Source organism: Paramormyrops kingsleyae, chromosome 9 (genome assembly GCF_048594095.1).
Source record: "Paramormyrops kingsleyae isolate MSU_618 chromosome 9, PKINGS_0.4, whole genome shotgun sequence".
In the NCBI taxonomy this organism is placed as follows: Eukaryota; Metazoa; Chordata; class Actinopteri; order Osteoglossiformes; family Mormyridae; genus Paramormyrops; species Paramormyrops kingsleyae.
Window position 1 is genome coordinate 5,325,257 of NC_132805.1, and position 14,744 is coordinate 5,340,000.

The following is a 14,744-nucleotide window of genomic DNA, read 5'->3' on the forward strand; positions in this document are numbered from 1 at the left end:
GTCATATTTTTACTTCCTTTTTATTTAGTCTCGGGAGTTGGGTTCGAGTCCCTCCCTGTGGGGGGCCTGGGCTCCAGATCCCTTCCTACTGTCATTTTGTCCTGTGAATTGCATTGCTGATGGATATGGAATGAGTATAATATTTAAATGTAAACCATTGTTTGGTGGATATTCCTGTTTAGTTCCAAATGAATATGCAAACTTGAACTTTTGTTTTTTTTATTATTGGATTAACTAATTACAGTGGCATGGTTTGCTAGCTTAAACCTACTTAGGATGGTGCCCTACAAGCTGCTCCCCTGAGTTTGGGAGCTCATGTTTGTAGCACTATATAACCTTTTCATACAACAGTGCTGTAGATATTTATATTGTCTGATGCGTGATTTATGATTCAGAACTATCATTTCAGCAAGTCACTGGACTTTTTTTTGTTTTTTCTCCCTCTCTCGCATTCCCCCTTCTAGTATGTATGATGCCCAATTTATCTTGTTCCGTGTCATTGGTATAGGTGTGTATATTATTTGATGTGATATGATTTAGTGATTTAAACAATGTTAACTAAATACTTTTTTTTCTTTTCTTTTTCCTTCCAGTTAACCTCATGTAAACTTGCAGTAATATTTCTCACATGCTCATTGTCCTCCATACCCAGTTGTGTTAAGGTTGGATACTAAGTCGTCAGACTAAAAAGTGTGTGTGTGTGTCTGGGGAAATGCAGTGTGATTTGTTAAAATGAAAGAGTTTACTTAAAACTGTGATCTTTTGTCGTTTGTTATATATATTATTATTATTATTATTATTATTATTATTATTATAAAAAAAATATGCGGTCAACATTGACCTTCAAAATGCAACCAAAGTGGTAATTTATGTAAATTCTCTATAGTGGATTCACAGTAATCAAGGCAGCACTTTGAAAGGAGCAGCTTAAGGTATTTCAGCATATGGAGGTGTGTGTGTGTGTGTGTTTAATACGGTGTTTCATGTGGTGTTTGATTTTCATTCCAGGTTTACAGTTCTGTTTGCATGTGTATCTGTGCACACAAGCTGGCACAAAGCACATGATCTTTTACAAACTGAACGGTTGTGAAAAATCTTGAACTATTTTTTATGGGTAAATTCTTTGCTCGTGTGTGTGTGAGAGAGAGTGAGTGAGTGAGGGAGAGATTTTTATATTTATCCTTGTATATCACAAAGCCCAGTTGCATGGTGGAACAAGATAAACATTTTAGAAATCTTTACAATGATCTTGCTGTGGAAAATTTTCTGTATCAATCATACAGTAAAGCGCTTCAGTAGTTTGAGGTGAAAAAACCTGCCATCTTAATTCCATATGGAATAAATGGCGTCCATTCTTCCTTTAACTAAACACTGTATCTTTGCTGAAGCATATCACCTCCTCAGGATCTAAGTGGAGAAATTTGTGATGCTTGAACAAGCAAAGTCTAAGGCCCAATTATTCTCCACACACGGTACTTTCTGAAACCCTTGATATGATCTTTGATCACCAGGTGCAATTTACTAATGCTGGTGCTTAGTGTTACTGTCCAAACACACTCAAAATAGACTGTGCTTGTTACTATGCACAAGGCTCTGAAATCTCTTATAGAGCAATAATCAGTTGAATTTTCAGAAAGTATTTTAGTTCTTGCTCTCTGCTTTCACACATGAACTTTGAACTCTGACAGTGAAAAGGAAATTAAAGTATTTATCACTGGGGTTCACTGGGCTTGTCCAGATCTTTTATGGCACTCCATAAAGCTTCTGATTTAATAAGGGTGTAAGTAAGATTAGTCACTTGAACTAATAGCATTATAAACATGATTTTTAAATGAAAATAAAGTATATGGGGAAAAACTGGTTTTTATTTTTACAAATATTGTTCAAATGCTACCATTCTGCGCACCATATGTAACATGTCATCTAAACATGTTGCTGTTGCAATAATGTTAGCTCATTCATTCATGATAGTACTATATACAGAGAAAATGATCTACACTGTCTGACCATGCCAGTATAACCTGTTATACACTGTCACTGGAGTGATCATGGGGCTGTACTGGGTGCCATAGTTGGTCTTTGGGAAATATTGCATTCTTTAAAAACAGCTCCAAGCTCCAAAAGACTTACTCTAACTGAATATAAACAACTTTACAATGTTTGTTGTACTGATTTCTGCAATGCAAGTTAAAAAAAAAAAAAAGTGCCCTTTTAGATGATACATCTCGCTTCTTTAAAGGATGACAAAGAAATGGTGGCAAATGCTAGTTAGTGTTTAAATACGGGCAGGGAGCTTGCATTGTAACCAACAAACTTTCTGTCCCAACCCAGTTCTCATTGCTTAGATAGCCAGATCTTAGACATGCACAGTAACAACAGGATGCATCTACACTTCATCCAAACTGTAAGGTAGGACTTGTTGCACTTTTTTTTGAAAGGGCTGTTGCATAAGTTGACGAATGATCTCACCCTGAGCCATCAATCAGATGGCTGTGACACACTGGAAAGGGCTGCGTTGTTATTGCTTGTCCACAGAGCAGCTTTTATGTAACGTTCTTTTTGTTCCCGGTTGCAGTTGCTGCAAATTAGCCCCTAGCCCATAAAGCCAAGCTGGCATGGAGTCTGATACCCATGAATCACTGCCAATAAACTGGGCAGATAAATGTCATGTAGGATGGCAGGAAGCACCCACAAGTCCTGACGTTAAGCAGTAAGCTGTAACAACTTTCCCCAATACCCTATTACAGAACCCAAGATCAGAACCCATGACTCTTGCTGCACAATGTTGCCTTCCTTGCTTTGGCACTGGAATATGGGGTGATCTCTGTCCCCATCCACGTTCTCCACTTGGCTGCTTGTTCAATAGTCCTTCCACCTGATTAGCCCGTCTATATATACAGTACATATTACAGGGATAAGGTGTGCATCTTTCACCTGTTCATCTTCTCATCAAACCTGCAAGACAAGGAAGATCTATTACTCTTAAGAAATTGACACAGATGTGCTTATTTTGGTCAAGGTGTCCACTCTTAGGGAGTCTTCAGCCTCTTAGTGTCTTCTGTTCAACTGTTGCTCCCTAATCTATATGTTAAGTGTCTTCTAGTGTAAGGTTTCGTCGACCCCACCTGAGTTTGGTGTAGCCCAGCTCCAGGAAAGCTAAACCTAATCAACTTTTGCAAGACTGGGGTCTGCAGAACCTGAACTCGTCTGAGAAGGCCAGTCACTCACTGTCGGATACAGTCTGGGATCTGCACATGCTCCATGGGAATGTATGTGCCGAGCTCCTGGAGGCTTCTGACGAATCGCACCTTTCGGCTGAACTTCACACTGTGGCGCAATCACAATGGGGAAAAAAGCACAATTTAGTGGAAGTCCTGAATCCATATGGGGATTTTCTGGTAGGTAACACTTTTTTTTTTTTTTAAAAAACCATAACTGACTTCATTTTGACCTAGGGGAAATTACTCAGATGAAAACTAAACAAAATGGTCCTTACAAGCAAGAAGAAATATTTCAGGATTGTTTATGCAAAATCCACTGAGTAATATGCAAATGACTTTTCTAATTCCAATATTGGGATATTAGAAATAAGTTCTGCTGCATCTGTTACGTGAAACTGCTGCCCACAATAACTAGTTGGATGTAGCATTTCTTTGTTTGTCAAATCTCCAAAAAGCCAGGCAGCAATAGGCAAATCCAACCAGTAACACTTTCCAGATCTGCGCAGTCTGGTAGACTTCAGCCCTGTGGTTCTTACCTGAGGAATGGCCTGACAATGGTGATCAGGCCCTTGATGAACCAGTTTGGGTGGACAACAAATAGGCCTTTCAAGTCTTTCCTCAGCCTAGAGAGGAAGAGGCACAATGAAGACTGAGTATCACGAATGGAAATGTGCAGACTGAACAGCACTAGTTAAAATCTACTAAAATGTGGCACTTCACACTGATTAAAGGAAGTTGGGATAATATAATGTAATCATGTGATATCATCAAGACAAAGAGCAGGTGTGCACACAGGGAACACGAGTGCTGGAATTGTTTAAAATGGTAAAAAATCATGGGGTATTTTGCAAGGAAAATCCTGTTCTACGAAAGATATTTGTGACACAACTGTGGTGGTCAATCAGAAAGGCACATCAGCTGGGTGGTGACTCAGCACAGCTAAGGTCATGACAGCAGAGTCACTGAGCAGCGCAAATCCTGCTCTGACGGGAAGCCAGCTGAAGGTGCTGCATGCAGCCAGATCTCACTCATCACTGACAGGCCCCCAAGGCCAGAGGACAGGCAAAAATCTCACAATAAAAAAAAAATCGTCTTGCTAGGATGTTGAATCGATGACACTTGCCCCACCTCTTTCTCAGAAATATGTTTAAATAACTGCCCATCCCAGTAACTGCTTCCACTCATCCATCGGAGGGATTCACCCTTAGTTCGTCTTTATTAAAGAGGGACATTTCAAAGTCATGCGATGCCCTTCCCTACATGAAGCACGCAGATGATATGCCACGATGAAACATGTGACTGAACCTTGCAGAGATTCCAAATAAAAGAACTGGCTGATTGGCTGCGTGGCTGATTTTAGGAGTTAAACTATGCTTACTCTAGTAAGTAAGGAGAACGTTGCATTGTGAACGTTATTTTGCGTTTAACGTGAGGTCCACCCCAGCCACCCAACTGCCAGCACTGAGAATTGTGCCTGGGGTAATTTTTATAGACAAAAGTTTCCTACACCACATCTAGGCATGACATCACGCTTCTGACCACTCCAACTGCCTCAGACATTCTCAATGGAGACTATGATTCAAGAGTGAGACGTGCACAAGGCGTTAGGAAAGCCCAGCGCAAACCATAATGGAGCTTTGTCTCAAATCTGCAAACAACACGCAGCGTGTCCATTGACATTCCACACTTTTGTTGATAGGATTAACTGTGGTAATAATTAACAGGAGCAGCATTTAAATTTTATCGTTGACTCAATGAATACCACGATGGGTGGAACCGGGTCCACAACCAGCGTATTGGTCCGGCGCGGATAACATAATTGACTGGTAAGGCAGTACATTTTTGAAGGGCAAGCTCTATCGTGTGTGAGGTGAGCACACACTGTGATTGTAACCCCCAGTAAATAGGTTATCTGAGGAATTCTGGAGGAATAGCTCCCCCCCCCCTCCACCAGACAGCTGTGCTAGCAGTCTGTGAATTAGTGCAGCATTCCTGTCATACTTCATAAAGGGGGCTGAGGGCAGAACACTGCCAAGCAGCACAATCCCACTTCATACTGGCACAGCCATTGGAGCTGAACACTCATTGGGAAGAAGCTCTGTTGATGTGCCCTCTTGTGGACCAAACTAGAATCACATGTGTTTTTCGGGAGCCATACCTGAGGGCCAACAACAGGTTTGTAAGACCAGAAGTGCAGTGTACCTTTATATGCTAAATGGATAATATATGATTTCAATAATTATGTCTTAGGCACACAGGAACTCAAGGCAGTAATACTGGGCTACGCAGCCTCAGTCTTCAGAGCCACATGTTCTGCTGGTTTTATTACCTTTCAGTGGCAATCTGACTCAGCGCATCCTGTAAGGTAATTCCAATTCAGAAAGAGCAATTAAAGGCTCGGGTGGAATAAAAACCAGCAAATCCAGTGGCTTGTGACACGTAAACCTGGCCATTCTGAAATGAGGACTTTAGAAAGCACAACTACAAGGAACGTCATAATGCACAAAGTTTTTGGGAGCGGACAGCTCCAGTCCAGGTGAGTAGTGGAGTGACCTTTCTATACTATAGTCTACCTTTTGTGTAAAAAAGAGAAAATCGTCAAGTTTGCTGGTAATATTGGTAACAATTTTGAGGCACATTCATTATTCATTTTCCCAGTGTTACTAGCTGTGCGATTTAGCTACACTGACATATAATGCAAAAAAAAAATCTTAACAAATGCTAAATGACAGACTGAAGTCCCTCAGCCATTTCATCGTGCCATTAACCAGAACTCTGCCCCTTAATGTAACCACACACACACACGCACACACACACGCATCCCATTCTGCTCACCTTCTGTCGATGGTCGTGTAACAGTCTCGCAGCCATTTGATAGAGGGCATCTTGCTGCGGGACACCGCACCGCACAGATACACTATGATGTAATTCTCCGACACCATCAGGTCCAGCGTCCCCAGAATATACCTGCGATGGTTGTCATGAAAACACATCAGATAGAGGCGTGCCGATTGGCCCACCCTAAGCTGCAGTTTGCGGTGCCTTTTAATCTATGTGATTCGCGATATAATTTCAACTGGGGTTCGTCCTTGTTTGAGATAAGCATAGTTACGTCCACTGTACTGCTAAGAATAATATCCTAAGGGAAAGTTGGTCAGTCAACGCCAAGGGTTATGCTCTGTCAGATGGCAACAATGTGATTGTAGGTTGTACATAATACCTGAATAGATTGTCCATTACGTATTGGTAGTCATCAATGGTGCTGTCAGGAAGATAACAGGAACTAACCACAATGATGGCATTCATTCCATCCCCATAGTAACCTATAACACAGAGGTACCTCATCACTTCATGTTAGCGATCTTTAGCGGTGATCAGTCCATGACTTCAAGATCTGATCATGTCTTAACGATAGGCTCTACGTTTGTGTGACACTGTTTAGTCTGGGACACTTTATCTTGGTATATTATTAGTCCATATGCATGTATAGCATGTAGGGTGGTAAAGGTTGTCCATTGCATGTTATATCACAATTTGCTTTACAAAATGCTGCACAACATACATACATATTGACTATCAAAGTTTTGAAGGACAGTGCCCAAGCTAGCAGCCCAAGTTACAGCTGCCAATGTCAGAGGTCCAACTCAGACCCACCTCCATGAGACAGCACCTGAAGGTAGGGCTCCAGCACGCTCATGTTCACGAGACTCTCCTGTCCAGCGATATGGAGTTTGCGCCACCGTCGGCCCTGGCTGTCCACCCGGTCCAGCTCCAGTTGGCCCATCTCTGCCTGCTCTGCCGCCGCCCTATTGGCCGCTCTGGCTTCTCTCCGGCCCATCCGCGGGAGGTCATCTGTCGCCATCGACACAGTTAGCCGAGCGGTAAAAACTACCGCGTTACAGGTGTCAATTCACTGCCTGCACTAACAGAGTAAGTAAATATCAAAAACACGCCCTTAACGTAAATGTAAAGAAAATCGAAGCTTCCGTTACCCTCCCACTCCAAGTCTTGCATGCTGTCATTGAGTGTGAAGGACTCGCTGTCAGAAGGTGTCTCCAGCTCCTCCAGGTTGATGTCTAGATCATCCTCATCAGGCGACGGGGAAAGTGCAGCAGCCGTGAACTCATCAGAAACTGCAGAGTCGCTGCGCTCCAGCGTCAGGCTGAGGGCTGGTGCCACGAGACGCCTTTTCCGTGTCCGGTTTCCTGACAGTGCCAAGCTGATGGGGGGACCTGCCATGACGACGGACCCATCAGCCAGTTTATAATAACATATAGTACCAGTCAAAAGTCTGTACACATCTGCTTTTAATGCATGTCTCCCTATTTTAGCTTCACCTTATAGTAAAAGGCCTGGAGGCAATGAAGTAGTACACAATAAATTTTGCAACAACCAAAAGAAGTGTTCAACATCTCAGAATTTTCTCAAATTTCAGGCCCGTCAAAACAGCTCCATTTGACTTGAAAGCATTGCAGTCTCTTGGCATTCTTTCAACCATCCTCCAGATGTAGCCACCTGGAATGCTTCTCCAACAGGCCTGAAGGAGTTTCCACAAATTCTGGGCACAAGTTGGCGCCTTGCACTTACTCTTTGATCCTAGTCATCCCAAACCAGCTCTGTAAGGTTTAAATTGGGATTGTGGGGGGCAGGTCGTCTGTCACAGAACTCCATCTCTTTCCTTATTCACAAGATAATACAGTATTTCCATAACCTTGAGGTGCACTTAGTATTGTTATCTTGTGATCTTCAGTAGGTGTGTCCAGACTTTTGACTGGTGCTGTATGAGTTACAGCAAAATGAGGCTTTTCCCAAACCACATTAAGACTAACATTAAGACATTTAATTTCCTTCTACACAGCAACAAAATCAATGAGACCGTTGTGATTAAACAAGCCGTATAAAGGATGACCCTTCATAGAACTTTGAGCACTCAGTACCCGGCCTGCCGCCATCAGATGTCGGACTTTCCACTTCATCTGGGCTCTGGAATGAACTCTCTGGAAGGGGCCTAAAATACATTTCACAATTTGAAAAATGTCAAGTTCAATTTCATTCTGAAGGACATAAACTGCTCCTACATTCAAGTGAAAAGGACACCTGTATATTTATTGTTTTATTATCAACACATTTGTAAACGTTTAACTGAAAATAAATATTAAAAAATTAGGACGTAGGTATGAAGAGAAGCATGACGGGGCAGTGATACATTATGGGATGGGACATTTAGAGCAGCTGTCCACAGTGCTGTACAGAGGCTGGACAAACTACCTGAAAGCAGTCATGAATGAGGAATCCAGCAGACACTGCACTTACGCTGATTGTCTTACGAGTTGTGTTAAGTTACACCGCCATCTAGTGGCGATCTTATGTTTTGCCACAGTTGAGTGGAAAATCAAATATAATCCATCCACCCATTTTCTATACGGTAGAAAAATTTATTGTTTTTCAAAGAAAATACCCGGATTATGCTAATTTAAATACAGTTGCCAATGTGCATTTATTGTGAACTGGTCTGCTACTGACAAATGCATTAAACCCTTAAACATTTATGGCATAAAGTTATTAGTTGACTGAAAATGTACAGATTAACTACACAACACGGAGACATATACAAAGATATGTGACATGTAAACCAAAAATTAACACCATACAAAATTCCACTGGGGTCACACCATGAGAATCACTGGAACGCTGTCACATTAAGAGGGGTAGCATGTGGCTCAGTGGGCTAAACCTGTGTGCCTGTAATCACAAGGTTGTTGGTTCAAACCCAGTCTCAGCATGTCTGCATGTCCTTGAGTAAGGCCCTTAACCCCCAGCTCCCTGGGTGCTGCTATGGCTAACTGCCCTTAATGGACAGTTGAGGGAGGTGTAAAGACAATTTCCCCATGGGGATTAATGAAGTATCAATTATTATTATTACATGATATAACAGGACTGCTTCAGCTGTGGTGAGCGACCTCACCTGGGAAGTTCATCATCTTGCCATTCCTCTCTGAGCTCCATGTCAGGGATGTTAGGCTGTCCCTTTGAGTCTCGGGAGCTCCTAGGAGATGAAAAGGAAATATGATGCATGAACACCAGGAGCTAAAACCAGCCAATTCTCTTCTACAGGGCTATTCAACTCACGGTCCTCGAGGTCCGAGCCCTGCTGGTTTTCCAGCCTTCCTTCACCTGTCAGTCAGGTGTGAAGCCTCTGACCAATCAGAATCAGTAATTATTAAACTAACTACCTGGGAGAACTGAAAACAAGGCCTGGATTTGGAATCGAGGGCCTGATCTGAATAGCCCTGCTCTACTAGATCCAGTCAGTTCTGAGCCTGGAGGAGAACTTCCAGAAAACTTCAAATTAACAGGAAGACCACAAGTGCAGGAGTGACATCTCAGCACAACAGCGAAGGGCAGGAAGACGAAGACAGAACCCATCTACCATTGCAGTGGCTCTAGTGGAAAAGGGGGTCCTCTCTGGTAATACACAGGTGTACAGTACCTGACTAACTGGCCAATGAGTGTATATTGTATGTTTATATATGAAGGTCATGAGATGCCCTTGTGATGTGAATGAGCTGCTCTACAAAGGGCCTCAGCAGGCTGCACTGTGGCCAACAACGTCCAGACAGGGGCGCCACTAAAGATCATCATCGGCCCCCAACCCAGACCAATTATGTTTCAAAGTCCCTGTCACTCAGGTCGGAATTGTCATAATCCCCCGCCCCCCCACACCTTACAGCACCCCTGCCACCAGCATTGGGGGTTCAAATCTTCCCACCACTGTGTGTTTGCAGTGAGTTTGCACGCAGTGTTGCAGTGGTTTCCTCCGGGCACTGCAGCTTCTGCTCCAAGTCCAAAGACATGCAGTTAGGCCAACTGCCATCTTTAAATTCTCTGTACTGGATGCCAGTGCGTGTGAATGTGTGAGTGTGAGTGTGAATGTGAATGTGTGCACATGCATGTGTACGTGCCCTTCAATGGACTGGCATCCGCTCCAGGAGGTTCTCCAGCTTGTTCCCTATGCTGCGTGGAATAAGTTCCAGGTGAGCAGAATCAGGGCTTAGAAGTTGGATGGGAATATGAATTAGAAAGAAGGCAAGAGAATGGACATGTATTGGTAGTGATATAAGTCAGCAGAGACTTCAAACATACATATATATGTAAACACGTGACAACGAAAAAGGGAAATTTTAAAAACAATCCTGGTTCTTAAAATATTACCCTTCTTTCCAACAGCAAAACTTTAAAGGTGTATGTTTTGTGCTTTTTTTCTTGTAGGGTTCATGTTTTTTTATGTCCTTAGTTTAGTTATGTTCTTACTCGTTTTATGTACTTGCAGTTTTGTCTAGTTTGTTATGTTTTGTTCTACGAAAACAAAACTGCACCGTTTTCATGTCCCAAACCCTGTTTGTACCTGACCTTTACACACGTCACTCAGCACCAGAAATTCAAGTTTAGTTTTCTGCAAAAGCTATTTCGACGACACTCCCAGATGCACTGAGACACTGCTCAGTTTTCATTTATGATTACAGATACACTGGAATACAGGTGACAGAGAAGCCCAGTGTCACACCAGCGTGTCACACACCCCCATGACGATACCCCAGCGAAAGCAAGGCGTGTTTTTTTGGAAAGTGAAAAAAGAATCTAACATCTGATCTAACATCAGTTTTTCACACTCAATCACCCTCCAGACGTGTTTTTTTATCTCCAGCAGATTCACCTGAAATTACTTTCAGAGGCAATAAGTCCTGGCCAGTAATCAATGAGCATTGTGGTAAAACTGAGTAAATTAAGATCTCAGGTAGAGTGAAAAGAGGGAGCTTGTGGCTTGTGTCTCGTTATAATACTGTATTTCTGAAATTCTGTATCACGAATGAAAAATCGAGGATGGAGTCACGCAAACAATTCAAAGAAGCTACACCCTGCTGTTCAGATGTACCGAGGCAGTAAACCACTATTGTCCACACACCCCAATGCAGACGGCACCATGTTCTTCTTAGGAAACTTCACCTGGCACAAGATCACACAACCATATGCCTGCATCATCACCCATCAACACACAATATAATACATGTTTTACTGGGGACACGTCAGACAAGGCATAAAACCATTAAATGTGTCATTTTATTTTGTACTGCAGCCCAGAACAGAACTGAGACACAATACAATGACCAGCCTGTTGTTGACCTGTTGATTTCACAAAGAGGCAATTAGCATTCCTGACAGCACCTAATCGGAGAGCCGCATTCACAGAAACCAGCTACGCTATGCTAACCAGCTAGTGGAACAGCCCATTACTCACACACCTGTGGTCCTGCGTGGCTGTGGAATGTTAAATAAAGTGGAAGTCATGCTGAGACAAGACCACAGGTCTGTACACCCAACCAACACACACAAAGGCGCAGGGAGCATCAAGGGAAGGTCGGTTGGGGTGCTTTATGCCATACAGTCGACGGCTCCGCAACACCCTAGAGACAATGCACAGCAAGAGCAGCAGCACAGGTACCTGAGGCACCTTGTCATTAAATCTGAAATCATCTGGTATCTATACGAGGTTTATCTTTAAATTGAAATTAAAAAATCATAGACAACAGGTATAAATTACAGATTGAAAAGTGGGTGCCACTTTACAATAAGGCTACCCATATAAAGGGTTTATGAATGCTTTGTAATCTGGTTATTAATTAGGTTATAACACTTTGTAAATTATTAATACATAATTGTGGTACCGAAAAGTGTTTCTAACACATGACTGGTGCATTCTCTGGTCACACAGCATTTACAAATGTGGACGTGCATAACTAGTAGAGAGGACAGTAATTCCCTAAGACAAAATAACTCATTAGGAGACGGTTTCAATAAAGCAATAATCCAGCCTGACATTCACACTGAAGAAGTTTGTGATAGATCGCAATTTCCTGAAGCCCGGTCATATGGGCTTAACATGCAGATCAAGGAGGGGGGCCGTTCATTTCCCATGGGAGGGGCCGCCCAAGCCGCTCAGCAGTCTGAGAGCGATCTCAAACACCAGCCCAAAAAGCGACGGGGCCTCTTAATGCACCGGCAGTCCAGCCCATCTTTCAAAGACGCGGCTTCACCTACAAAGGCTGAGCTCAGACCAAACAGCACTGCGGTGAATTGTGCAAGAAAGAATCAGACTAAACTCATGCTTAACTACTGGGGTTTTTTAAAACTACGGATATGGAGAAATACCGACATCAGGATTGGCAACTAAACATAGCACCCAGAGGCAGCAGATAGCAATGTGGTCAACAGCCTGGACCCCTCACCAAGAGGTTGTTGGTTCATATCTCAATCGAAGCACAGCTAGTTTCCATTAACAAAAGATACCTTAACAAGAATTGCTTGTTAATCTCTCTCCATAAAAGGTATGTAAGCTGTCTATGTTTTGTTTTTATATGTACATTTGAGTATGACACTGTAACTGCTATTACCAAAACCACTACCAATAACAATAACAGTATGAGACATTCCTAAGGGTGAAACACCATAGTACACAAATACTGATGTCATTTCATATGGTCAGAGGAGCAATGGGACATCAGCAGTGACAACAGGTACCAATGAATGGATGACCACTAAAGGCACTACTGTCAGACTGAATAGAGGGTCAGGGTGATATTATTGTGCAGACAGGCTACAGGAAGTCAGTGAGCTGGCACTTCCTGACGGGATCAAGTCTTGTAATAGTACTGATTCAGTTGCACAACAGCAAGATGTTATTTTGTGCTTCTCCTTTCAGCAACTAGTGGAACAAAAGAACGTAAAAGTGAAAGGGGAAAATAAAAAAAATACAACTTCTTGAAGAAGAATCATCCGCATGCCATTTAACTTACGGAGACACGGGCTGTGAGGTGCCAAAGTGAATGACAGACACTCCATGACCATCAGCTCTGCGGCTGCCTTGCTCTGCTCAAACACACGCAGCTCAGTCTCAACATGTCAAAACGCATTCAGATGGACTCACCCATTGAGCTTGAGTTGGTCCTTCAGGTCCAAATGTGTTCCCATTGCACCAACCCCAAGAGTACAGCAAGAGGTCTGCCAGAGAAGTGAACTTTAGGAAACAAGTTTCAGTTTAACTAAATAAGACACAACAGACTGATCTGGTTGAATAGCCTCTCCCTGAGTGATCTGCGTGCCTCTTTCGGCTCAACCTCTCTGTCTGTACAGGTTTTTCTGCATTTTGTTGCAACCTGCCGGAGCGACACCCCATTGGTCCAGCTCACCTGGGCAGCCCTGTTCTCCCACAGGCATCACATCGTTCAGCAAGGGAGGAAGGAGAGAAGGTGCCTTAGCAGCAGGGAGCCTCATGGTCCTAAAGCCTGCCTGTTTACTTAGGCATATTCGTCACCATTATGAATTAATTAAATCCAGAAATGTCTGAAAAGCAGAGAGGTATAAGTTGAAGCCTAAGCTTATTATTGCCACCCTGTATTTTCAAAGCAAAATTACGATTTTATCCCTTTGTAAAAACAGCAGCTTGAAACACATAAGTCAAAATGCAAACAAGAGAAATACATAGCAAATTGCAATCATTTGTAATCAATACATGACTACAGTCAGTCCCCAGGTTACAGACAAGATCCAGTCCCTAAATCCAGTTTAAGCCAGTTGTAGGTAAGTCAGAACAACAATGATAACAATAATTACAGACAGTAATAGGGGGGCATGGGGGTGCAGTGGTTAGCACTGTTGCCTCACACCTCTGGGACCAGCGTTCGAATCTCCACCTGGGTCACGTGTGTGAACCCATGTTGTCGTGGGCTAATTGGAGTTACTAAATTGTGTCAGTGTGCCCCCCTCCTCTGTAAGTCACTTTAATGTTTCTTTTGAGAAGACTTACTCACTTCTCCTATTGTTGCTTGCCATTTTTCTTTTTTAATAAGGAAGCAACATCACCTTTTGAGGCCATTTATATATTTTCAACAGGTTAATTTATTTTGGTCACTGACAACTTCCGGTCTTGAGCGCATCTGGCCGCTGCTTGCATTAACTTGCATTAGGGTAACGCCTATAGACACCCGCCTCTTTCCTGCATGAGTGCCCTCCCTTTGCTCCTGCTCTCTGACTGCAGCTGCGGTGAGTCCCCCCCCCCTCCCCCCCACCTCATTGCTGTCACCAGTTTAGATTGCTAAAAGTGGCAGGTTTGCTGCTTCACTTTTCTCAATATTAAGCTAAGCTGACTAGTAAGTCTTGGATTGGCTGACGTGTGCAGTCCGATTGCCATGCTGGTGTTTGCTCTCCTTACTGGTTTTGTCATCAGTGTTGTTGGTATGTGGATCTTCATTACTCATCTTAGTCTACAGCCTGGAGTTTCTGCTGCATACGTTTGTTTTTACAGTCTGGCAATACAGCTCGTATACTCTCGGGTCGAACTTAAGCATCTTCACTGCCATTCCACATCTGCCTACACCTGTCTCTCATGGCCGTGTCGACTTTAATCTTGCCCTTTTGAATGCTCGTTCCATAACTAATACAGCTTATCTGATCAATGGCCTCATTATC

At 42.9% G+C, this 14,744-nt stretch overlaps 1 protein-coding gene across 2 annotated transcripts; it reads right to left on the reverse strand.

The window, feature by feature from the left end:
• Positions 1 to 1,847: 1,847 nt before the first annotated feature.
• On the reverse strand, positions 1,848 to 13,519 carry bnipl (BCL2 interacting protein like). Of its 2 annotated transcripts, XM_023801208.2 has the most exons (11): positions 13,466 to 13,519; positions 13,204 to 13,277; positions 9,187 to 9,267; positions 8,159 to 8,229; positions 7,214 to 7,453; positions 6,876 to 7,073; positions 6,442 to 6,544; positions 6,057 to 6,188; positions 3,758 to 3,844; positions 3,229 to 3,327; positions 1,848 to 2,955 (listed from the first exon to the last, which is right to left on the reverse strand). In XM_023801208.2, the coding sequence occupies exons 2-11, from the start codon at positions 13,245 to 13,247 to the stop codon at positions 2,931 to 2,933; spliced, it is 1,080 nt and encodes a 359-aa protein (XP_023656976.1). In that variant the 5' UTR covers positions 13,248 to 13,277; positions 13,466 to 13,519; the 3' UTR covers positions 1,848 to 2,930. The 2 variants fall into 2 exon arrangements, with proteins under 2 accessions (XP_023656976.1, XP_023656975.1); XM_023801207.2 differs by lacking the exon at positions 13,466 to 13,519 and having other exon boundaries at positions 13,204 to 13,436.
• Positions 13,520 to 14,744: the final 1,225 nt, after the last annotated feature.

Bases quoted from the DNA above. Each gene is read 5' to 3' on its own strand.
- bnipl (XM_023801208.2), bottom strand. From the start codon at position 13,247: ATGGGAACACATTTGGACCTGAAGGACCAACTCAAGCTCAATGG. The intron at 9,268-13,203 runs GTGAGTCCATCT...TTCATCTCCTAG, and splicing joins GACCAACTCAAGCTCAATGG to GAGCTCCCGAGACTCAAAGG. The intron at 8,230-9,186 runs GTGAGGTCGCTC...AATGTATTTTAG, and splicing joins CAAGATGATGAACTTCCCAG to GCCCCTTCCAGAGAGTTCAT.